Raw genomic sequence first — 25,714 nt, forward strand, 5'->3', positions numbered from 1 at the left:
GGACTACTGGTAAAAATGCCTGGTGGAAACACCAAACAGCAAATTCCTGTATGTTACACAGAAGTCTTACATGTGACATTTCTAAAATGGTTTGCATTTCCTTTAGAGTTTATAACTGGTTTTTGCAAGAAACTTGAAGACACCAGTGTGTCTCATAAATACAACAACATTGATCAAAGTTCTCATACAGAGAACAAAAACTCTAGCCAAAATCCTGCAATAGCTGGCACAATAAGCATGCATGCCACTAAACAAAGGCTCATGCTTGCCTTTGACAGATGTGTTTTACAAAGGGAAATTAATGCTGTGCTCCTCAGTTTAGAGATGGATTGGTTGGAAGAGCAATGGCAGACCTAGGGCTGCAACTTCCGACTTTCCATCCCAATTCTATACACAGGGATTACCTCTTCAACTAAGTGCTTCTAGTAGCAATTGGCATACAAGAGGTTAGTAGACAACATCATTAGTCCTATCCACATATGATACCACACATGATATGGTTTTCTTTTTTTATAATTTAATAAAAATATGTATTTCTTAAAAGAAACAAGACACAAGGTTTTCCTTTAATTGATGACAACTAAGAATCTAGATGCTAGTCCTCAAAGACTCATAATAAGACCAGCATGTTTTCTTCTCAACAGAATTGGGAAACTGCTAAACCACTATGTAAGGTAAAAACTTGCTTCTTCCTTAAGCAGTTTAGACTGTGATCAAGTACTAAGACTGAGGCTCTATGTTCCACATATCAGAAAAAATGGGGCAGGTGCTCAGATGAAGTACTTTAGCATGGCTCTATTGCTGCTATCAGAATATGCAAAGATCCAACAGGTGAGGATCTGACCCATGCTGTCTACAACTTTAATTAAAAAAAGCCAAACCCCACAGGACAGATAAAACAACTTCCAAAACACAGTGTAAATTCACACAATTATTCTTTCCAAAAGAAGTTTTGAAATTAAACAAATTTTGCAGTACCCTCTTAAAAAGCAGGGCTTGATATTTACTTTTTTTTTCTTTTTAATGTTTAATTATTAAATATAAGGCAGACCTTCTCCCGGACAAGAATGGCAGAACATTGTAACAACACTCCCATCATCTTGTGTGGATTCCAAGTGACTGAGTTAGCTCTGCAAAAAAATTACACATTCAGATAGGTCTGGAAAACAGAAACATAATCTGAAGCAGTCACCTTTGTTTTCTGCTTTCAGCTGGAAATATATGGAGTTTTGACCATGATGATATCACTATGGGTATTATTGCTGTCTTAAGTGTCTTCTTTCCCAGCTAATGCTGTCCAGGCAAGGAAATTTTTTCATGCTAACATTGCAATGTCAGACTTGTGATTATTTTATATTATTACTAATACCAGCTAAGTAGTATCAGACTGATTAGCTGAGACAGTAATATCATCCCCAGAAGAGTTCTCTTCTAGAAATAGCACTAATAAAAATAACAAAACCACTTTCATATGTTCTATTGATTCAAGGTACTGATGAGGAAAGTGGGGGTGTCAGACAATTAAGGGACTAATATGAATTGTGGGAGAATACAGTTCTTTACTGAACAGCTGCTGGAAAAATAGAAAGGAAAGAAAAAGACATTCTGCATGCTTCCCTGCTTTCCCAGTTAGAGCCACAGCCCTTGCTTGTCAAGCCCAGGGACTGTTAAAAGGCTCCAAAACTGTACATCTTATCCTACCATTCTCTATGTAAAGCTAAAAATTTCTTACATGTAAACACAATTCAATGCACAAGATCACCTAATTTACATGTCAAACAGATGTTCTGTATTTTAACATACTATCCTAGACAGTTTAATGGTGACACTGAAATAAATGTGCCAACGTTGCACATCCATTGACCTTTTCACCCTAAGTAATTAATTACCAAGTGTCCCCTTGATTCACTGCATGTTCCAGAGAAGCAAAGTGCATAATTGTATTTCACAGACTGTGCATGTGTTTTTACAATGTGGTTGAAAGAAAATTAAAAGGTATTTCCTCCTCTTCTACACCCTGCTCTCAGAGGACACAGACACAACCAGTTTCTCTGTTTTGAGCAACACAGTGATGTCTTCACCCCAGTCTGGGGACCACTGATTTCTAGATCCAATTCCAATCCCTGTAGGTGCTAGGTTAGACTGTAGCACCCTCAGCTGAAGGAACAGTGCAGCCTGTGCTGTATCTGGGGAGCTCACCATCCATCTAACATCCGCTGCTTAAGCAGTGCAAACCAGCAGACAAATAGCTCAGACTTATCTTTTAGAAAAACTTCACTAATAGTTCAGATGGAGCAGTCAGGAAAAAGGAATTTATATAACAACTTATTTCCTTTTGAAAGCACCATGCCTTCAGTTTAGCACATTCATTTTAACTTTCAGGGTTTCAAACAAAGACAATTTCAAGTCATTCCTCACAAGGAGCATTGGGTTTATTTTAACATGAAGCTGTCACTCTCTCTTCAGTGCAGCAGCAGCCAGACACTCTCCTACCACGGGCAACCCCATCTCTGTGCCATGGCAGCATGCCAGTCCTCCGTGCCAATGTGTCTGAGCAGGCCAGGAACAACCTGTGTTATCAACAGACCCCAGCTGGGCCCGTGACAGGCAATTACCCCATGCACGTGGGCCCCATCCCATGTTTGAAATCTGTAGAGCTGACTGGGAAAGAAATAATTTCACGCTTCATGGCCTGCTGCTTTCTGTATTTGCTTAAAATTATGGCCTTAATTAGCACCTCAGGGTTGACCTCAGGTCAAAAGGGGTGTGCCAAACTCCTGTGACCAAACCTCTGTATCTTAAGAAAATTATTTTGCAGTGCTGACTTATGTCAACTCATGTTGCCATGAGTCACAAGTAAATTGGACTGGGCAAAGGTTGATGGGATTCTGCTACGTCAGAGTACTCCACACCACATGCTGTTGCCCTTGTGACAGAAAGGTCCCCATGGTTTTTCTGCCAATCCTTCCATACACTATCCTTGCTGTTGTACTTCACTTACTGTATGGGATGCCCAAGCCTAGGATAGTTTGTTTTCCCTAAGGAAGAGCATTGCTCACTATACTCATTTTACAAATTTACAGGGTGCCCATACTCAGAACAGCCAACTCAAGGAAGCAATTTGGTGCTAATTTAAAAGTACATGGATAGAACTTGCTTCAAATATTTTTTGCTTCCCTGAAGGCTGATACCTGCAATGATGGAAAAGATCTAAATTTTGTGATTCCTCATTGCTTTTCTGATTTTTTTTTTAGATGGGCACCATTTTATGGTAGAGTGCTTTCAGAGGAAATCTAGAGATCAACATACCCATGGGATTATAAATGTAGCATCTTCTACAGACTTGTCATCCTTGGATATGGCTACAACTGTGCCAAAGACTACACCTGGAATGACTCCTGAGGCAACATTGTAAGAACCAGTGGGAGGGTCACATTCTCACTCTGCTGTGACTACCAACACTAATGCTTTGCCTCTTTAAATTTGATTCAATCAAAGGCTGGCTTCTGGTCTCAGTGAGCATCTTGGTAAGCTGGGTTACGTACCTGGGGGTACACACATGCTCTTTTCTGCAGACTTCACTCTGACCTCAACAAGAGCTTCCTGCTTGTTTCATGTGATCCCCACATGGCACCAACACACAGGCCCCTGTGCCCTGACACAGGTGACATCCTTTATGGCCTCTCTGTAAATGACCTCAGTCTTTTTTTCCCGTGGTACAGCAGAAGTGTAGCAGCTCTGTCTATCATAGTCCTAAGCCTTAAAGGTACTGAAACTTGCCCCTGAAAATTGCTGCTAATTCAGTCTCTAACTCCTCTCATTGTTGTATAAATTTCAAGTCATGTGTGTGTATAAATAAAAGTGATATAAGATTAAGCATATGTATGTGTTCCATTTACAGAATACTCATGAACATACACTCTTTATTTTCCAGAAAACCTGCAAACATCTTTCAGGAGAGAACCACTACAAATTCCCACTGTGGGTATTCATGCTCAAACACCTTTCCTGGATCCCTCATTTATCACTGGTATTCTCAAAGCACTACATTTCAGAGATTGTCTAGCTCTCACACTTCATTTTTTTCTTCAAATACTTCTCCATCCATTCCCAGACTTATGATCCCTTCAAAGCTATGCATAGAACAACCTCCCTTCCTTTTTGCCAAGTAATATCCTTGTCTTCTTTCAAATCTGCTGAAAACTTATCTCTCACTCAATGGTACATCACAGATTTCTCCTGTAGTATTGTTTGCATCTCCCCAGTTGGAACCTTTCCCTTTGGCCTTGCTGTTGTTTAATTTAGCGTTTGAACTCACTGTAGCAAAGTAATATTTTCACAAATTGTTGAAGGGTCATGCACCTTATGAAAGTACTTCAAGAACAGTATTACAAAGAAGCAGTGTGTAGTACCTTTCTATTCCATTCAATTTGTGACGGTGCTTTCGGGACATTAAGAGTCCACCCCCCCAGGCAGCCTGGAAGAGACAGAAAAAAAGATTTTTTTAAAAAAGCTCAACAGATTTTAATTTACTCAGGGTCTAGTAATAAATATTTTAATTCAAGGAAAAAATGTGTAAAGTAAGATCCTCTTTTGCCTGACTAGCAGCACGTTTTTGTTACTTACATCTACATGGAGCCAGAGGTTGTATTTTTCACATATATCTGCAATCTCCTGTATTGGATCAAAGGCTCCATATACTGTTGTGCCTGCAGTTGCATTTACAAAAAGAGGAACGTATCCCTAAAAAAAAAAAAAAAAAAAAAAAAAGTTCAAATATAAATTGAGAACACTTTCAGAAAAAAAAAACAGAGAAAAAAAAAGGAAAATAATTCTGGAAATATTATTTCATTTTGTAACCTAAAAACGTTTTTCTTCCCATGTGGAAGGCACAACATAAGCAACAGTAGTAACTAACTAATCATATACATGGTAAGAACAAACTGGTTTTTTCTTTATTTTCTTGAAACTTCACAAAATTAACTAGTTAGAAGATAAAGAACATTATTTTGTCTAATCTCTTCAGTGAGGAGATTCAAACAATGTAGTGGAAGATGAGCAATATTCAAGTAAATTTGGGATTTTTACAGCAGTATAAACAAAAATTAATTAAATATTATTTGTAAGTCATGATTTGAAAGCTTGAAATTGTTCCTTTAGTCTTTATCTACTAATAAACAGAACAAAGCAGAACAAAGCAATCTAAAACAAAAGCAATAAATGAGAAACTATCAGATCAAAGAGAGACAATTTTGAATTAGATTAAATAAATGTGAACTGCTATTTCATAGAGTTCCCAAATGCAAAGAAGTTAAGAAATAAAAAAATAAATCTTGATCTCTCTTTGGTTATTTCATTAAAAATTCATGGGGTTTTTCCACTGCATTGCTTCAAGAAATAGCAATTAATACCTAAAATTCAATCTTACTGTCTATATTTAACAAATATACATGCTATCTACATGAAATCTATAGGATTTTTTAAGGGTTCTGTAGAATCTTTTATGGATTTGGCTAAACTTAAAAGTTTAGATAAAAGATTTTATGTTTCCATGCTTGTTTCCATATATTTCCAATCAGGAAATTATTTTTAAACATCATGAACTACAGTCGTGGTTCAAGAGTTAAAAGTCTTTTGGTTGTAAACAGAAAATGGAAACCTTACCAAGACATATGATAATTCTGTAAACAATACATGAATGTATAATTAAGCACATGAAAATACTGTTATTATATTTACATCATTATAATGTTCTCTTTTATGTCAACACTCTGGCTTCAAAGGAAGAAGCAATTTTACTAAGCCAAGCATTTAAGCACTAATGTTTAAAAACACAAACCTTTTCTTTTGCTTCCAGAATTTTTGCCTCCAAATCAGCTGGTATTATTTTGCCTCTGTAATTATCATAGAAACAGGAAGACAAAGAAAGTTAAAGAATGTATATGTAAATAATAGCTGCAGTTGAAATAATTTAATAGGATTTTCTCAACAGGCCATTAGCAACTTGACACACTGTACTGAATCAGTCCTTAAACACAATAAAACAAATTTAACAGATGAACACAATTAATCTATCAAAACTTTAGTATTCATCCTACCTTTCATTGCATTTTATCAAAATAACATTGTCTGTTCCAAAGCCAAGTGCAGCTCCAGCCTTCTTTATTGAGTAGTGACTCTGCAGCAAACAAATGAACATTAAATGGAGTGGTTGTTTAATGGCAAAGCATTTTCACATGTCAGTAAATTAAGAATTAGCAGTGTGTTAAACTCACATGCTCTGAAGTAAAGAGAACCAGTTTAGGGACTGCAGCCATGCCTTTGGTCTTCACTTCAGGGAAATACTTGTAGCGTGCAGCCATTATGCTGTACATGTTGGAGATCGCGCCTCCTGTGAACGAACAAATAAATGAATAATAAAATAGTGATAATGAAAACAAAAAGCATATTATACCACAGACACTTGCGTCTCATTTGCATAATGCAGTGAAAGTGGTAGTGAACTATGAAAAAGCATTTCTCTGAAATGCACTGGCATCTGCCTGAATAGCACAGGACAGACTCTCGAGAAAGCCGAAGTGATAATCAGAATTTCCTAAATGCCATCTCTTTCAATTGCTACTATTTTGTAATACATTCCTAAAAAGTTCAGCTTTCATTGTGCTGCTTTTGCATAAACTTCTTGTTAGCAAGAACAACAGGAATTTGTTAACTAACTTGAAATTGAAGAAATGTCACATATTGGATGGATTTATCCCATCTTACTGTAGACATAGAAGTAGATGCTTAAATGTAAATTTCTACAGCTGAGCTACTTCTTCTAAACTCCCTCACAGTTATTTATGGGAAAGAGGCTCATCACAGGCTATGATTCGCCTAATTTATTTTCATGTTTAATTTTGAAGAATTTGAATACAGGGAAAGCACCTATTTCTCTTGGTTTGCTGCTAAAAAGAGCCCTGAACAATTAGCTCAGTTCTTTGGTGCAGACCTCAAGCTTTAATAAGACCAATCTCACCCCTAAGCCTAGGAGGACTTCTTCTTCTGAAATTTTGTCATTGATGAGAACACAGAAAGATCTGTATTTCTCTAGCAGATAGGACTGGAGTGTGCACTTTATGTGGGCTGTTCCAAAAGGAGGTGGTTTTCTCCTTTATGCCCTTTTTTTCTAGCAGATAATGTGCACTTTATGTGGGCTGTTCCAAAAGGAGGTGGTTTCTCCTTTATGCCCTGTGACAGGATGGTGCTCCCTCATGCCAAGCCCAGAAAAGTCCTGCTGAGCACCCACATTGTCCACACGCTTGCCCAGGACCTCCACATGTTTCAGCACCAGTCATTTCTGTCACTGCTCACTGCCTTTGTGTTCCTTGCATGAGAGGACACATTGTCTTGATCTTTATACTGGAGCCATACTTGTGAATCCAATCAGATTATATCCCAGATAAGGAGTCCCAGAAAGCGACAGACAACCACCTGACTGCGAGCCCAAAGAAAGCAGTACAAGATTTTTGAGAACTTCTAGTCAAAAGGAGCTGTGGTTGCTCAGAACTTCCAGAAGATCATAAAAGGGATGTTTAAATGCCTAACAGTGTACTGTAGTCAAGTTTTAAATGCCATAGTACATAACCATACACAGAGATAATTTTTTGCCCCAACTATTCTGTGGGATGTTTACACAAAGCATCCCTACTTCTACATATCTGACACATTGCTTTGTGTTGGAGATAGTGTGACTATTCAGACACAGCCTATGTTTATTTTAACTTTTGAAGTTTTAATTAAACCACTAAAACAGAGAAGAAAAACTCACCAGGTGAGAATATTCCATCACCATCTTTGTTTGACCATCCAATAATCTCCCTCATCTTTCGAAGTGTTATTTGTTCCATGAGGACAAAAACAGGAGCAATTTCATAGGTAAACCTGCATGGATAAAACAAAAATACCAAATAAGCACAATACAGATACAGATTCTAAAAACACATGACAAATTCCCAGACTGTGATTCTTTGTTAAAATGTTCGAGGTTTCTAAAAGTTTTTCTGTAACTTGAGGTCCTGATCCTGAAACTTTACCCAAGCAATAATCCTCAGGAAGGCAATATTAGAAGTACTGATGAATAAAAACTGCAGCATTAGATATTTTGCAGCTTTCTATACAGTGAATGTAAGACCTAATATTCAACATCACAACACTGCTGACTTCTGTACAAGGTTGTCCTTTAAAACAACTCTTGCCCAAGTGCCAATTCCACAGTTGTGGAATAACATACTGTTAAATCCTTATGAAAACAGTGAACTTCACCGAGCTAAACAAAACCATAATTAGAAGTATTGAGCTAGGGTTTCAAAGTCTAAATATAATTAATTATGTGGATTTATTCTGTTGATGATCTCCAAGGACAACTTACTTCTACAATACAACATGATCAATAACTGTCAAGAGTAATTACAAATGATGATTTTCTAATTACCAATTACCAAAACCAAGTCAGCAGTCAACTATTGTATCCATTTAATGAGGGCAAAAAACATTACATATCCTGGCATGCCCTGATGTCAGAGTCAGATATCTGGATGGAAATTGACAACCATACAACTATTTTTGTGATCAAGGTAGATGGACAAATTACTACTGCTGTAAACAAATTCTGCTTGCTGTGTGTGGGGAAAAAATAAGAAAGGGAGGAAAGGAAGCAAAGAGAAATGAAGAAATCAGCCTCTGATTTCCAAAGGGATCCATAAGAGTATGACACCCTGACACTTTGGATTTGACTGATATTCTCCACTTGAATAATTTTGTCAAAACTATGTGTTGTCTCTCTAATACTAAAATGATATTTTGAGAATAGGCACAGCAAACTTGAATGAGACATGATATTAAGAAGGGAACAAGTGTCTGAAAGAGTTTTTCTTTGATTTACAGCTACACTGGTTGCTTCCACTGTTAGTATTTTCTTCAATTTTTATGTGTCCTTAGTCCATCAGAGAAACACCACCATTATTTTTAAAATATTCCCTTAATATTAAAGGTTGCAAATTTGTTTAATTATTGTGATTGCTATTTTCAGAAGTCAAAGTAATACTTGTTTTTATTATCATTAGAAGTGGCAGAGACAGTTCAATACTGATCTGAAGTTTGGGTGCCGCCACTATTTACAAATGGACAAAATTAATAAACCAGTGTCTGCTAACACTGGTGTTGGGTTGTTTTGTTTTTAAGCACTGCAAGTCTAGAATATATTCCAATTTTTATTTAGGCAGAATGATCAACTGATGTCCACAGGAACTCAGCAGTCTATAGATCACTGTAGCTCAATACAAGGTACTCTTAAGTCAATGTGATTATTTTTTTCCCCACCAGTTCAAACACATTTTGGGTTTTGTCCTGGGACCTTGCACACTGAATTTTGAATACATTTAAACACAAAGAAAATACTACTTATTTATTCTATTCTGTAGTTATTTTCTGAGTCTCCAAGAACTGACAAGAAATAAATGACAGTAGATGTTTATAAATTACAAGGCAAATGAAGCTACATTAGATGATGGCTATGAATTTATAAATATATCATGTCTTGTTAAAGTTCATTCCACCTTACTTGTTTTAAACTTAAATTATTTTGAAAAATTCCATAAAACCCAAAAAAAGTGTTTGGCTTAAAAGGAACCATCAGACTTTAGAATCAATCTCCTAAAAAATGCTGATTAGGTTTTCCTATAGTGACAACATCTACAGGTATTTCTGTGAATTAACTATCACAGTTATGAGTATCAGCTTTTTACCAACATGTACTAACTGGTTTTTTGGTAGAAGCCAGTGCTGGCTTAATTCTGCTCTCACATAAAGGACAAATCACTTTATCAGACCAAATCATTCTAGCTACCGTTCTCTTGTTGGCCAGCATGTAAAAAGCAGTCTGAGAATAAACACAGAACATTTTACATCCATTTTCTATTCATAAGCATATCTGCACAATACTGAAAACACCAATATAATACCTTGTCTCAGCTAACAGCAGGCATAAACAGAACTTCCAGATAATATTTATTTTTAACCTCAGTTGGCTGCTGCATGGTGACAGAATGCACTGTGCTACAGAACTGGATGAATAATGAAATTCTGAAATTTCCATGCTGAAGGTCTCATGATTAGAGATTGAGCTATGAATAGCACATTGACACATTATTTCCAAGTCAATGGGGAAAGCTTATTATGTTTATTTTTATATATTATCTTCACAGTGACACTTAAGTAATATTTCCTAATGCTAATTTAAAATTTTAAGGGAGTACAGATGTTTTGATTACTCAAAATTCATCTGTAAAAGAAAACACATACTTTTAATTGTTCATAAATATTTTAAGTATTGTTTATCTGTAGAAAAGAAAAAATGGCATATGAAAAACATTCCCTACTATAATTCAATGTTACTGTTGCTTTTGTATTATGTGTTCATGTAGCTGTAATAGGTTGGAACAGTTTCTAGGCAAAGGTCAAAACCTGTTCTGGTGTGCTGGAACACTGCTCAAAACAAATACTATGCTCCCCAGAGCTCACAGAGGTGATTTGGTTATTTTTAATAACCTTCTCTGTCAGTTCCTTGATTCATATTTACACACATCTTGCTTATTTGAAATTACTGCATTACTTGAAAGCACACCATGTTGGTTTTCTGGAAAAAAAAAAAGACACACTGAGCCTCATGCTAACAAATAGATACTAAACGTTCATGTTCACAGAGAAGTATTTTCAAGATACATTCTTTTTTAAAGAACAAATGGTTGAGAAACTAGCTATTTAACAGCTTAAACATTAAAAAAAATGGAAAACATCAATTAAAAAGAGTTACTCTTTAAGAAGTGACTAAATGAGTGCAATGTTATTAATAATGATGTCAATACTTTTTTATCCTGTCATAGTCTGCCACAGAGCTGAATTCTTTTATGTCTTATCAGATTTGTGTAATTTCACAGATTACAAAAGGATAACTAAACTGGGATAACTAAGTTAGTCAAATGGGCTTGAAAAAGTGACACAGAAATATTGGTCACAGAGAAACAACCTTTAAGCAAAGTTTTTTTTAGAAATGTGATCAGAACTGTTTTCACTTTTAATTGTGCTGCTAAAAAGGCACCTCAAAGCACTTTAAAGCTTTTACGACACTTGTTTAATAATTAAAATATATATTGCTGGGTTTTCTTCCCAATCAGCTTTAAATCTGAATGTCTCCTACCAATTTTAAGCAAACAGAACTAACTGAGATGATTATTACAAAGAAAAGGCTGGTTTTGGCTCGAGTACCTTAGGGTTTTATTTTATTGTTAATGTCACAAAACAGGCACAGCTCTGATATCCATAGAGGTGCTAGTCATCAGGTATATTTAATGAACCATATACTCACAGATAGGCCAGTGAAAATATTGTTCATTTTCCAATCTGAAGATAGATTTCTTATGTTATGAAAATTAGCAACAAACTCCCCAAAGCAAAGGTCCCCTTACAGTTAAAACACATTCAGGACTAAAAGAAAGCAGTCTTACCTGCTGAATATGTGTACTCTCTCCAAGTTTTTGACATATAGAAATCAAAATATAAATAAAAACTGACTAGAAAGTTGGGTGGGTTTTTAGTGGTTTGGAAGGTTTTTTTGGTTGGTTTGGGGTAGGGGTTTTTTGGGGGTTTTCTGTGGATGTTTTTGTTTACTGTTGGTTTTTTGGTTTTTTTTAATAAATTTTACTCTGCTGCAAAAATTCATTATAATACCTTACAATGACATTTAGCTTTCATTAACTTTGAGGTCAAGAAAAATTAGGAAAATTTTCTTATTTGATGCATTCAGATGTCAAATTTTACTTTTTTTATACTTACCTTTATTCATTTACACATTACTTTATTAATCTTAGACTAATTCTTTTATTAGCATAAAATTATTTTTCAGTGTTACGTTTTTAATAATTTTGAAGCTACCCAGAAGCCACTTCTTTACTAGCACATAAACAAAAGGTATTGCCTCAAGCCTGTTATCTCTGAAGTCAACAGTAGAGAAGAAAATAAATTTTTCCATGTCTTGTGTTCTAGTGTTAACATGTGGATAGCTGCAGACCTGTTCAGTCTAGAGACAAAGCTTTTTTTAAAAAAGAAAAATATAGAGAATATTGGTCCAAAAGAACAGAAGTAATTTCATGTTATTATATTAGAATAATCATGTTTTACTTACCATATGCTCTCTGATATTTGCATTTGGATTCATAAGAAACCTAAAACTTTTCAGTGTTATGGAATTATTTTCATTGTATTACTGACACATTAAGAAAAACATGAGACATTTTTCTGGAAGATGTAACATTCATCATTTAAAAATGAAAATTATTCATATCTGTGACAATACCTATCTACCATGACACATGGCAGCCCGTGCAAGCACCAGTCCCAGACTCTGGTGACAAGACACTGCTTACATGTTTGTGTTAGCAGTAGATGTCAGCCACTCCCCAGCCAAGCCAATAATGTCCAGTCCTGTGGACAGCTGATTGAAAAAGCGAGGGTGACCTGAAAAGAGAATTGAGAGCGACTTAGAACAAACTCTACCAGTGTCTCTCAGGTTTCAGAATTAAATCATCCACCTTTTCTGACACAAATCACAGGTTTGTGCTCGGAATACTTACAGCAAAGTTTTCAAAGCAAGTCCTGCTTATGGGGAGACTGATAGCCAACATTCACGGATGTCTTATTGCAAACTTGAAAAAATGCTTCGGATGGGAGCTTCTGTATGGAATCATTTGCCTTTAAAAGAGAACCTCAGAATGGACTGAGCCTGTAAACAGCTCCGGGACCTGCCCAAGGGCTTGGGCTACCCATTTCCAGAGCCCTCTTCCGACTTCTGCCGTGCTGTGAGCTCGGGAGAGGAGCACAGGCTGGGGGACACCCCTCGGCAGTAACAACCTCCAGGTACCGGGGCTATTTGCATTTCAATCGAGGAAGAGAGGGAGGCTCAGGCGCTTGAGCTGGGGCTGCAAGAGTGAGGCAGGGCTACGGAGGAGCCAGTCTCTTCCCCAGCTACAAGGACACGGGAGAGACGTTTTGCGGGGTCTCGGCAGGAATGTCCCAACTCTGCAGAGGGGACAGGGCCCCGCAAGAGCTCCTCGACTCGGGCCCTTTCCCCACACGGTTTATAAACCAGAATTCACCTCCTTAAGCAGAGTTTGCTATTGAACGGAAGTAAATCACATCCCTGTATTTCAGCTGAAGTTTCTTTAAGAACTTTCATAAGCAAAAATCCCGAGACTTGGGGACCTACTTTTCCAGCATGAAGAGAGGAAATTCCTAACAACTGGTATGGGGAGCTGAGGGGAGGTGGGAGGTGACATGATTTAGACCTCTCTGCTCTCTGGAGAAGGACACGCAGACAGCACACTGGGGACAGCCCGGCCCTAGAAGAGAGGTCAGCTCTCGACGCCTGGAGGGGACCCTGTCACGTCGGATTCGGTTCAACACTGGGAATATCAGCATCTTTTGACATGAAGAAATAAATGCGATTCTGCCCCGAGCGATGTCAGCAGAAATCTTTTGGAGGCGTGAGCCTGCCGGCGCTGCCACATCGCGACACTTCGTGAAGGGGACACGCCGCGCCCGGGCTGCTCCCGCCCGGGGAACCCAGGGCTCGGGGCCAGAGCCCAGAAATACCACCGTGGCTGTCTGTTTGCTTTACAAATCAGCACTTCTCTCCCTTTCCAGGACACACTGACTGGCAAGTTATCCTCAGCGACATTTCGCTGAGCTCCCATGGCTGTTAATGAGCCCGCGATCTCCTAAGGCTGCGCTGCAGATTCACACCCGGTGACTTTGAAGGGAGCTTGAGAGAGAATGTGAGCCCCAGGAGCCCACAGCACAGTGCGTGTCCTGGGCAGTCCGGCGACCCGAGCAGCACTTTCAAGCTGCACCAGACCCCGCTCTGAGCAGAGCTTGTGTCCGATCGGATACCTGCCTGGGGACACTCCTGCTGGCCCCACAGAAGCTCCAGGGGAGGTCGGGGTGAGGGGAGGAGGCTGCACGACTTGGGCACAGTGAATAGCGGAATAATGGTGCAAGCATACAGAGGGCAGCCACTCTGACTTAACCTCAGTCCAACATCCCACGCGTTTGGGAGTGAAACACTCTCCCCATTAACAGTACAAAAATCACAGTATGCTCCTGACTCCACTGAATCGATCAAACCACCATGTAAAAAGGAAAAAGGACAGAACGCTACCCGCCACATCTGTTGTCAAGATTTTGCTCCTTGCAAAACGGGTCCTCACGGCTGCAAAACCAACCACAGCAGAAAGCTGCGGCCTGTCCTTCAGGAGCCACGGCCCGCGGCTGCCCAGCCGGATCCCGCCGGGAAACAGCCTCCGGCAGGAGCTCCCTCTGCTCCGGCTGCCCGCCCGCTGCGGCCCAGCCGAGCCGAACCGAGCCGTGCCGAAGAGGGCAGCCGGGCAGGCAGAGCTCAGCAGCCCTGAAACGCTGGAGCAAGGCTGGGGACAGGAAACTCGGCACGCTCTATTACTGCTCCAGTTCCTGACCCGCTTGGGCACGTACAGCAGTCAGGGCTAGGTGCCAGCCAAGATTCTTGTGGATCCTATATAAAACATTTCAGGCCAAATAGCCTGAAAGAGCATTGACTTTGCTCTAGAGCCTACCTACAGCTGACCCAGTAAAATAAGTGATTACAAACTGGGATTTCTGTCTGATTCAGAAGGACCTGGACAGGCAGGGCTCCTGGGTAATGGGCTGAAATCCACAGGGTTCCTTTATTGATTCCTAGGATTTCAGTCTCTTTTTCATTAAACGTTTGATGAACATAAAAAAGAAAAATTGTAAATTCCGTGTCATTTATGCCCTCATTTACCTAATGATATTGCTCCCCAGAGATACAGACAGCTCGCGTTTCATCAAGTGAAAGAGATTACGTCTTAAAAACTTGTTTCTGTGCTCTAAAAACAGCACTGAGCCCTACCCGGCAGGGACGGATGGTCATCAATAAATGAGTTTCTGAGCAGAAACATTTCCAGTGGCTGCAGCCAGCCCTGGAGCCGAGCCTGCACAGAGGCTCAGTCATGGGTGTAGAGAGGCTGTGGGCTTACCTCCTTGAGCTGTCAAGCTCCCTTCACCAAGAGCCCGAGAATAGTCCCAGGAGGGACTCGCCACAGAATAGTGTGCACAAACCTACCTGTTCTCACTCCGTATTTCAGTGTGTCCCGACAATCCACCAGAATCTGCTCCAGGGACTCAGGGTTGTCTGAAAGCTCCAGGTTGAAGCCCTCCATGCCCTCCAGGAGCTGATGTGGGTGGTGGAAGTCCAGCACTTTGGTGGATCTGTCAAAAGTCTTCCTCACGTAGTTGAGGAGGATGTCCACAACCTCCAGCAGAAACTGCATGGTCTGCTCCTCACCATTCTTGGAGGGCAACAAATCTGTGGGGCAAACCAGCAGTCAGCGCTCGCTTTGGGAGAGAGAAGCAGAGATGAACCAGCCTCAGCTTCCTGCAGCATTCCAAGGAGCTGGAAGCCGCGGTCCCAGCGCTGCCTGGTTGCAGCTAGGCAGACTCCCAGTCCCTCTCGCCCCGTGGAGAAGGGCGAGCCTGGGTCACCCACGGCAACAGGAGAGGTACGTGCAGCTGGGCAGACTCCCAGTCCCTCTCGTGGAGAAGGGCGAGCCTGGGTCACCCACGGCAACAGGAGAGGTACCTCCAAGGCACCCCGGCCTAAGAGCACGCCCTGCAATGCAAAGGTTGTGAGGCACAAGGCACTCGCCTCCTGAGGGCCAAAAGCACCCGAAATCCACACCTGCCCTTACCCTGCATATCCGCACCTCCACCCGCAAAGGGATTGCTGTCCCTTTCCCACTCTTCTTGCAATGGCCCCATATCAGCAATCACAGGCTGCTTTATTTCTACTTTACTAAGGAGGACAAAAACATAGAATTACTCTCCTCCCGGATACTGGATCTGGAGAACCCTCTGTAACTCCTGAAGCTGAGCTGCAGATGATCAGCCCAAAGTACATAAAACTGCTTTTCAGGCAGCTTGCATACATCACCAGTGCAGCTCCCAAAAAACACAGACAGAGAGCTCCCTTCAAAAACAGCCAAGGAAAAGCACAGTCTAAACACGGCTGCACTTCCAGGGGAGATGAGGGCAAGACTACTAAGGGACATGCCTGAGCTGGAGCAAGGAAAAACTGTAAAGTGTTTACCTCTGGCATACAGATTGGAAAAGTCCGTCTCGGTGCGCCGGAACCTGGATCCCTTCTCACTGTTCTCGCATGCCAGCATGCTCTTGGAGGACTGCCTTTCCTTCAGAGAGCTGACGATCCGGCCCTTGTCTTCCAGGCTGTTGGTCCTTTGCAGGAACCCTACATTATTATTGCAAGGTGCACAGGTCAGAGTTTTCTCACTTCCCAGCATGTTTAGAAATATCTAAAGCAGCTCTCTAGACAACAGTTAAAAGCAGTGTTAGCTCTAGATCTGACTAATGAGGTCAGGAATAAGGGTATTTATGGGGATTATTTGCCTCCAGGAGGGAGAGTTCAAAATGCCATCAACTGCAAAAACGCAGCCATGCAAAAAACAAAATTTCGTCATTTAGTGCACTGGTAAATTCTTATTAAGTCGATCAGACAGATTCCACTTCAGTAATCAGCTGAAGAGAGTTCAGGATGAGTCAATGCTATTTCAGCCTGCAGGCGAAGTTTATGGACCTAGCAGACAGGGGCAATGATGTACGATTAAAATCAGGGCCATTTTCAGTTCTCCTCGTGGTGCTCTCACGCACAAAAGGCATGAGAACAAGCAGCCATTCTGGAGCATCCGTCCTGAGAGTGCCAGAGCTCTGAGGATACCAGTAGCGCACTCACATAACCCCACCTTCCTATTCAGTAAGTACTGAAGCGGATTTTCCACCTGAAAAGATGCTTTGATGTTAACAGTAATCATTCCCCGGAGGTCTTAAGAGCTCCGCTCTCACCGGAAACGCATCTTTGGCACCCAGAACCCGAGCACAACTGCTGCTGTTATATGTCACGGCAATAATAAACCCACTCACCCCAAGAATTATTGGGGCGGGAGCCATGCAGAGTCCGCGGCGAGTAGTGAGGTCTGCTTTAACAAGGCAGGGAGAACAATCAATTTTCTGGATTTAATATATTAAATCTATGAAGCCCACTAAAACACGCATAAGTGTCGGGCTTTTTGTCTTTAAGGAAAGCATCGGATTTTGACCTTCTAGGTTGCAAGGAGTGTGCCTGTATGTTTGGAAGAGGCACTACAGTGGCGCCGGTCTCCTTTATTCTTTATTTTCTTTTAAAACAAGCAACAATCGAAAACAAGGCTGGTCGCGGCTGGGAACATCCGCCAGAGAGAAGGGCTTAGCAGGGAGGATAAACAACGTCCTGAGCTCGCTCACCCACGTTCCCCGACGCCGCTTCTCTTCAGCGCCCTCCGCTTTGCGGCCATATGTCCCTGCTGTCCGGAGCCGAGACGGCGGACCGGGACTGTGGGCACCTCCCATCGGGCCCATTCGGGACCCCTGCACCTTGGGCAGGCGTAGGGGCTGAACGTCGGGGGAGAAAAGCGAGCGACAGTGAGCTGCTGGGCCAATGGCTCCCGGCGCGGTACCTGTGCCTCGGACCCTGCTGGCAGTCACAAAAAAAGCCACCGAAAACGGAGCACTGGGCTGGCAGGCCCTTCTGCATCAGTCGGGTACCCAGACGAGGCTCCAGGAGGGTCGCTCACAGGTACGTTTGTCGGAGCCATACTTTCAGTGAACATCAAACGTTTTGCCTTTTAATTCTGATCTTCTACTGATTAGTCTTTTTCTGTGATGCTTTTACGAATGAGACAAAGACTATTTAAGCGAAACTCTCTTCGTGCATAAATACAGAGTAGTCATCCATATATATATATATATATTAAATTCAGAGTAGTCATCCATATATATATATGTAATAAATACATATATATGTATATGTATACATATATATATATATGCAATATTTTGTTATGTTGTTACTGCTTCTAATGACTCTTGCAGGGATCATTATCTCCTGCAACAGCTAGTGCTATTTTCCTGCTCATTAGGAGGAGCAGCAGATATCAAAGCAGGTGCACTCCAATCTGAATTATGGAAGTCCTACGGCTTGATTTTTCTTTGTTTTCCCCCCACCCGTCTTTATCTCAGGCTCTCAGCAGCGATGCTCAGGTGGGACGGGTTCCGTGAGAAGAGACGCCCGCAGGAGCAGCCGCGTTCGGCTCGCCCCGAGAGCCGTGCTCCTGGCACGGCTGGCGCTCCCCTCGGCGTGCAGAGGCTCCAGTAACAGAGGAAGGCTGCACTCGCCTCCAGTTCAACTCTCATCGGGCCCAGCGAGGCCGTGGCGTCGCTGAGGGGTCTGACCTAACTAGACGCTGCGGGCAGGGAGCTCAGTCCTTGCCGAACGACTCTGGGCTGCTGTTCCCCGCGGAGGCTCCCCGGGCCCGCCGTGTCCCACGGCCGGCGGCGGGGATCAGCTGCGCTCGGAGCGGCCGCGCACGGGGCCTGTCCCCCTGCGCCTCGTGGCGACCCGGGGCTCGGGAGGCTCGAGGGCGGCGAGTAGAGGACGAAAAAAGCCTGAAGACAGGATCGCGCTGTCGGCCGACATCAGCCCACCCGGCTGTAGGTGACATGCCGTTCGCTCCAGGCAGTGTCTCGTGGGCCTGGAGACTCGGAGTAAGGGGCAGCCCGTGGGACAGGAACAGCCCCCGCTCTGCAGCCGCCGGACCATTCGTTTGCCGAGCCCCTCCCTGGGAGGGTGTGGGACGTTCCCCAGCGCCGTCGCTGTCTGCACAGAAGCGTAACAGCCGGCCCTCGAAGGCTCCTTCCGCTCCCGGGGAGAAGCGCATGACTGCAGCCGACCTTTCATCTGTATCCTGCTTGGAAAGCGACGCCGGTGTAGGACACTTCCAGCAAGTAGCCGAGTATGAAATAGCGTCCGTGCTGCTTCTCCTGGAGCAGCGGAGGGCGCAGCCTCTTTCAGCACTAGGTCCGTTCCGCAGGTGCATTTTCACCCATGCGCTTTAAGAGACCGAGTTTTCAAGAGCCGAGTGACACCAAACTGACGAGGGAGTACCTCGGCGCGCAACGCGAGCACAAATTCAGCGTGATTTCACATCAGGCCTCGCACAAGGCCGGTGTTGAGCCCCCCTGGGTGGACACTCGTGTTCCGAGGCGGGGACAGACCGGCGGGTCCCGGCGCGCACCGCAGCCTTCGGGCGTGCACGGCGGTGGCGGCTGCAGGAGATCCTGGACCCCGCCGCGCTCGGGGCGTTTAGCACCACCCCCGTAAATTATGCTTGGCAGCATAAATCCCACGGACTCCGGAAACAAGCCCAGTTTCCAGCATGCATGGCTGCTTTGGAAGCTCCACTCTCCCGCGTTGCTCACCGGGTTTGGAATCATCAGCTGGCCGAGGCCAAACAGGAGACGCACCGGAGCAATTTTACTACGTTGAGCATTCCACTGGTGCCAAATGTTAACAGGATCAGTCTCAGCAGTAACAATTGCCATGGTGGGAGTGTAGCATACAAATCCAGATACAGGGGGAAATCTGCCCATATTTTGGCCGCCGTGACAGTTCATTAAACCGCTTAAAATAGGGGTTTGGAGGTTTGGGGTTTTTTTTCGGTTGGGTTTTTTTGGGGTTTGGGGTTATTTTGTTTGGTTTTTTAAGGTGGATATGTGCAGAGACGAAGAGTGGGGAGAGGGGGGGAGGGGTTGGGAGGGGTAGGGGTGGTGGTAGCGGCAGCGCTCTTTTCAGGTGGTGGCTTTCAACCAGAAAAGGGAAAAAAGCTAATCCTTAAATCGCTCAGTTGTTTAAGAAGAAATTACATACATCTTGGATACATAATTATTGAAAATGTCAAACCCATAATACACAACTCAGATGGAAGAACCAACTCATTGTTCAAGACCTGCCTTTTCTCTGAGGTCAACCCTTATTTAAAGTTTGCATTCAAAATTAATCGATTTCAGCGCGATACACACAAAAGGAACAATTCCAAGGCGCCTTTGTAACTGTACAATATTTAGCGTCCAGAATGACATTTTGTGAAAGGTAAGGACAAGGAGGTATCACCTGCAACAGTCAAATGTCAATTCGTTTAGCATGTTTAATTAGGATTCTTGGCAACCTTAATACTTTACTGTGTTTACCATAGGCAACCTTCCCTCTATGTCTTTGTGAAGGTGTTCTATTCAAATGGGAGGGCTCATACAAGCAAAAACAGCGGTCGTGATCAAATCTGAGTATTCCCAAATGGCATCACTCACTGGTCAGAGTATATTTTTCATGTAAAACAGAAAAGAGCCTGTAAAGGAAAACTGAGCACCAAACCACAACCAGAAATACAGTTTGTCTTGAACTCCCTTCACAAAGCCTTCACTACGCTCTCTTATGCCCTTCTCAAATCCAAAATGGTGGGATATTTCATTTTCAAGCGTATTTGATCTCATTGAGAGAAGCTGCGCTGTCCTTCTCTAACCCCCACAGTCTGGCAACACGGAGCAAGCCTAAATGCGTTACTTTATCAGTTCTGCTTGCCGGGCTTAATTAAAATGATGGTGAAAATGCCCATCGCTCCAGCCACTGAGGGGACTGGTAGGGAAATGGTCCATTAAACCCAGATCAGGAGCTATTTATAGAACTAAGCGACTACTCGTTAATGTCGCCAGCGGCTACCAGTGAAATCTCTCACAGACACGAGGCTAAACATTAGCACCCCGATTCTTTTCCCGTTCAAACTTCCAGGTGACAAACGCTTAATGAATGAACTTCGACTCGAGCAAGCAGGGAGAGAGGTTTAAATGCTCCTTTGCATCGAAAAAAGGTTAGTCTCTCCCACGACATATTTTCCATCCCCCCCAAAGAGACAGAGGGGAAAAGGGGAAATAATTTCTATGCGTCAGGGCTATGGGCTAAACTGAATGATTACCCCATCAGAACATGAAGATTTGACTGTTAGCCTCTGAAAGCAAAGGCGCTACCGAGATATCTAGAGAAGGAAGACAGCTTGTTATCTGCAAATGAATCTCTTGCTATAACGTTGCGATCTGATTGTGCATTTGTTTCCCTTCTGCATTTCATGTGCCTGCGCGCTGACTGGCTGCCAGCGCTATCTTACCAGCGCAGCAAGCTGACGAATTGCTCTTTAATAAGGCTCTCGTTAATCTTTTTTTTCCCCAGGAGATCCGTATTTTCTAGTCAGATAAGGCTGAAAAATTTCAGACAGTGAGAGGCGGCGAACCGGTCCCCCGCCCCCGCTTTTCCTCCCCATCGGCCTTCCCGGCGGGTCCTGCGCTTTTTTCACGCGGAGCGCCCGGCGCCTGCACCCCCGAGTGTGGCAGGAGGGGCGGCCTCCGCTGCGGACAGACCGCGGCCCCGGCACCCGCGGGAGGGCACGGCGGCGGCGGGGCCGGGCCCGCTCTGTGCCGGCAGGGGGCGGGCGGGGGGCGCTGCCCGGGAATGCCCCGCCGGGGCGGGCGCCTGGGGTGCACTTACCGCATATCTTCAGCCCGATCTTCCTGGTGCACCCGTGAGCCACGCCGCACCACGAGTCGTAAGCTGGAAGAGAGAGCAGAGTTGTTCCCCTGGCGCGGCGGGGTTGTCCGGCCTCCGCGCCCCCCACCCCGGAGCCCCGCACGGCGGCATGGCCGTGGGAGACGGCTGACTCCGAGCCCGGCGGCGCTGGGCAGCTGAGGCTCGGATGACAGCGAGGTGACATGCTGGCCTGCCCAGAGGAGAGGAGAAGGCACCCGGGACCCGACATCTCATCATTTACTGGCGGGGCTCCAGGGAAGTAGCAGCTTAAAATAAAGTGGCGTGAAATGGGGTCACAAAAGAGTTCAGGAATTAATTGGGTGAAAAATAGTATTTGACTAGATGATCGGACTCGCATCATTGAGCCTCGGACGGACTGACGAGCGCCGACGGTCCTACTGGGACCGCACCCCCAGAGGGAGCAGGCTGCTTCCCAGCTCCTCGACTCGTGGCTCAGACACGCACCGCTCAGCCCCAGCTGAACCCACGGGAAGCGGGAACGACGCCCAGGACGGAGGTGGAGGGTGCGCCAGGCGCGGCCACGGGCACTAGCGAGCCTCTCGCGGCACGGGGCAGCCGCAGGTCCGGTAGCGATGGATCCCAGAGGGCGACCGGGGCTGGGCTGGCTGACCCGGCGTTGGGGCGTGAGGGGAGAAGGTTTCAGAGGCACCGGGACGAGGACGGCTCACCCAAGCACGGAGGGCAACGACCTGACTCCCGGGGAGGGGGAAAGGCCACGGCGCTCCCGTCGGGCGGAAGAGCCCGCTCGGCAGAGGCGCTGCCAGGGCCCGGGGAGCCCGTGTGGGCAGGGCAGGGCAGGACGCCGCTGCCAGCGGTTATCTTTGTGTTAGCCGTGTTGCCCATTAATTCGATTTCTGCGAGTGACACCTCAGTCGAAGGCAGCAGTGCCTGCCACGCGCGCCTGAAACAAGACCCAGTGCTGCCGTTTGCCCCCTTCCCCGTTTTTTTCCAGTTTCAGAATAATGACAATAATGACTCTGATGCTCGTGTCTCCTAGCTCTTTCAGGGTAAAAGCCATTACTCGCTCTGCTGTCCCTGACAACCTTTCATTTCTTACTGTTGCCCGCTCTTTGTCTCTGATGCTTCATAGCATCGAGCCCCTTATGGTTTGGGTTTTTAATTTTTTTTCCTGTAGGCGACGGTCTGAACTGCCTGGCAGGGCTATGAACTGATTCTCTATCCACCTGCAGCAGCCTTTGCTTCCCACTCACACCTCAATACTCATAGCATCGAGCCTCTTATGGTTTGGGTTTTTAATTTTTTTTTTTTCCTGTAGGCGACGGTCTGAACTGCCTGGCAGGGCTATGAACTGATTCTCTATCCACCTGCAGCAGCCTTTGCTTCCCACTCACACCTCAATAACTCAAGGCGAATTCAGAGCAATTAGGAACATAACGCTTTGAAAAGCTGCAATTAGCATCCAAATTTCGCTTGATTACAGGCTTCAGCGTAGGCTGAAAGAAGCTGCAGCATTAGCATTTATAAAATGTGGCTGGGAGACACCTGCTTTAATACCCTGGTGTAACTTCGCCCTTTAACTGATTCGTTTTCTCCTCACCCCTTCCAACATCCCGATTTTTTTGTCCATCTGGGAAGTCAGTTTATTGTCTTTATCTCTCAAACGTGGCTGTAAGATAAAGACAACGTTGGCCGGTAAGGTGGGCTTTTCCCCACAGCGTTTTATTAGCCACGGACCGACCTCTCCTGTTCCCAGTAGGAAGATGGTTTCTTTGTGTAGAGCACTTTCCGCACCTTGCTTAATGGCGCGGAACAGGGGATCGTAGATGTATAATTTCGTTTAGAAACTGGTCTTTCTGAGCTTAAATGGGGAAAGCCTCCAAAACAGTTAAAACGAGGAAAATATTAAAACCTACTTGTAGGTCGCAGATTAGGTGGGGTGGGGTCCGGAGCATCGTTGGAGGACGAGGGAGCGGAGGAAGCCATCCCTTCAGAAAAGCCCCAGTCCCCGGAGCTCGTATTTCCTCGATATTCCTCTGAGGGGTGGGCAGCAAGGAATTTGCTGGAAGGAAGAACAGGCTGGTTTAGTAGTCTCCTAGAGCACCGCACCAGAGTCCCGTCCAGACGCCAGCGGGCGGCAGCCGCGCAGGTCCCGAGGCGGCGGCAGGACCGGCCGAACCGGGAAAATGCCTCAACAGACTGAAGAGCAAAATCTTCCCTTCGCTAGATTCCAGGGCGCTACCCCCCGCGCCTGAATGACGGATTTAGCGGAGCATGAAGCCTAGAGCAATTATATCGGTGGCCACTGAGCAGGGCAGTTATACGGCTCGCATCAAATGGAGACCAACGTGCAAAGCGGGCTTCGAAATCACCAGCCCAAACGACCTACAATCCCAGACACAGCCCGCTTCTGGGCTTTACCAAACACACGTCAGGCTAAGCATTCAGAAAGGACTGACAGATAAAACCCGCCACCACAAAGGTGCGTTTTGCCTAGATCCAATGGCAGGCGCCACATACATGTGTATTTGCACACACATGTTTCAGCAAACCGGGGCCACTCTGTGCTCCAGCACTAACCAGCGATCTCCCGTGCCCGTGCTCGCTTTAGCGGCGCAAATGGCAGGAGAGGCACGTCTGTCTGGGGAAAGGAAGGTGCAGGACCAGCCCTCGCTCCTCGCCAGATGTTCAACTCTTCCCTGGCGGACACGGCGTTCCGATAACCAATACAGGGTCGCTGATCGAGAATTGCCGGGTCACTGCCCAGCTCGTCTCTTTGTCCCCACGTCTACCTGCGATTTATTTTCTTCCCCTTGTAAAGAAAATGAAGGTCGCGGTAACGAAAGAACGCTTTCTTTGTTAGCGGCTTTTTTCAAACCGGTAGCTACCGATTCATTTCCACTGCTGGGTGGATTTACACCCGCGTGTAAACGCAACGGATCAATGATTTCAATGCAAAACAGATATTTAATTTTTTTAAGACGAGAAAGAAAACAGCCATAAGCAGAAGGTATTTTCTAGACAATGCCTAGAAGTGAAGTAACAGGTTAACACTATGTCTAGGGCAGTAGCTGTATCAAAAAAGCCGTTATTCCTCTATTCATAAGACAGCGACCAAAACCGATTTTTGTGAGAAAAAATGTTCCAGAGGTTCCCAAAGGCTTGGAAAAAAATAGGATGCTGTTTAGAGGACACTTACCGAAGGGGCGAGCGGACACTCTTATTGCTGTAGTCCAGGTTGGCAGGGTGACTCTAGCCTGGGAGCGACCCGCCGCTTATAAACTCTGCCAGAAACGACGTCGGAATACCAATCGCGCCGCGGATTTTAATGCGAGATGACCTTTTTTTCCAGAAGTGCTCGGATTTGCTTTTTTAAAAGCGTGAATCGCCGGTTGATCTGCTTCGACGCAGGCATGAGTCACAGGACTGCCGCCACCGCCTCCGCGCCGCTCCGCACGGGGGCTGGGGACCGCTGGGGCGGGGACGGGCGGCCCACCGGCCCCGGCTGCTGCCGCTGCTCTGCTTCGCCCCGGGGCGGCGGGGCTGACTCCCGCGGCGGGTGGGGCTGTCCAGCCGCGGCAGGGGCGGCACCCCAGGCAGGCGGTTCTGCCGTGCGAGCCCTCGGTGAGCCCCGCGTGCGGACGGAGCCAGAGGCTTTCCCTAGACAGCGCCGGCTTGACCCGAGGTCGCCAGCTGTGCTCATAGGCACCGCACACATCGGCGCACCGGGCAGGCGATCCCTGCGGCCCCGGCCCTCCCCTGAGCCTGGCGCGGGGCTCAAATGAGCCAGGCGGGGTTCGTGTGAGTTGTAGCTTAGCAACACCCCCTGTCCCCCCCCTCCGCCGTGTCGAGGGTCTGATGTGACCCGCTGGCTCAGCCCGCGGCTCCCGCGGCTCGCCCCGCTCCTCCCGCCAGAGGGTGGCAGAGGCACGGGTACCGCTGCAGCGGAACACCTGGATGCCTGTGACTTGCCCTCAGTGTTGCCATTAGATTACGATACCAGACAACCCTTTGCTAAAACCAGAAGCACCAAGACAACAAGATTTTTGTACCCCGACAACCCCATATCTGCGTTACTCCATCCCACACCCCGGATACGCTTAGCCAATATTTTGTGGTTGTGACATC

At 45.1% G+C, this 25,714-nt stretch overlaps 1 protein-coding gene across 1 annotated transcript in view; it reads right to left on the minus strand.

Annotated features, from left to right (window-relative positions):
- Window positions 1-25,321, minus strand: part of GAD1 (glutamate decarboxylase 1) — a 33,923-nt gene extending 8,602 nt beyond the window's left edge. Inside the window, exons 1-13 of the mRNA XM_039699374.1 lie at window positions 24,786-25,321; window positions 23,503-23,648; window positions 21,569-21,631; window positions 16,235-16,393; window positions 15,212-15,454; window positions 12,462-12,552; window positions 7,811-7,923; window positions 6,276-6,391; window positions 6,099-6,178; window positions 5,840-5,894; window positions 4,627-4,743; window positions 4,413-4,477; window positions 1,052-1,130 (exon numbers count right to left, since the gene is read on the minus strand). Coding sequence (XP_039555308.1) covers window positions 1,052-1,130; window positions 4,413-4,477; window positions 4,627-4,743; window positions 5,840-5,894; window positions 6,099-6,178; window positions 6,276-6,391; window positions 7,811-7,923; window positions 12,462-12,552; window positions 15,212-15,454; window positions 16,235-16,393; window positions 21,569-21,631; window positions 23,503-23,572 — 1,251 coding nt within the window. The 5' untranslated portion in view covers window positions 23,573-23,648; window positions 24,786-25,321. The remainder of the gene's footprint in view (window positions 1-1,051; window positions 1,131-4,412; window positions 4,478-4,626; window positions 4,744-5,839; window positions 5,895-6,098; window positions 6,179-6,275; window positions 6,392-7,810; window positions 7,924-12,461; window positions 12,553-15,211; window positions 15,455-16,234; window positions 16,394-21,568; window positions 21,632-23,502; window positions 23,649-24,785) is intronic.
- Window positions 25,322-25,714: the final 393 nt, after the last annotated feature.

This window comes from Passer montanus, unplaced genomic scaffold, assembly GCF_014805655.1.
Source record: "Passer montanus isolate IOZ18808 unplaced genomic scaffold, ASM1480565v1 scaffold1, whole genome shotgun sequence".
Taxonomy (NCBI): Eukaryota; Metazoa; Chordata; class Aves; order Passeriformes; family Passeridae; genus Passer; species Passer montanus.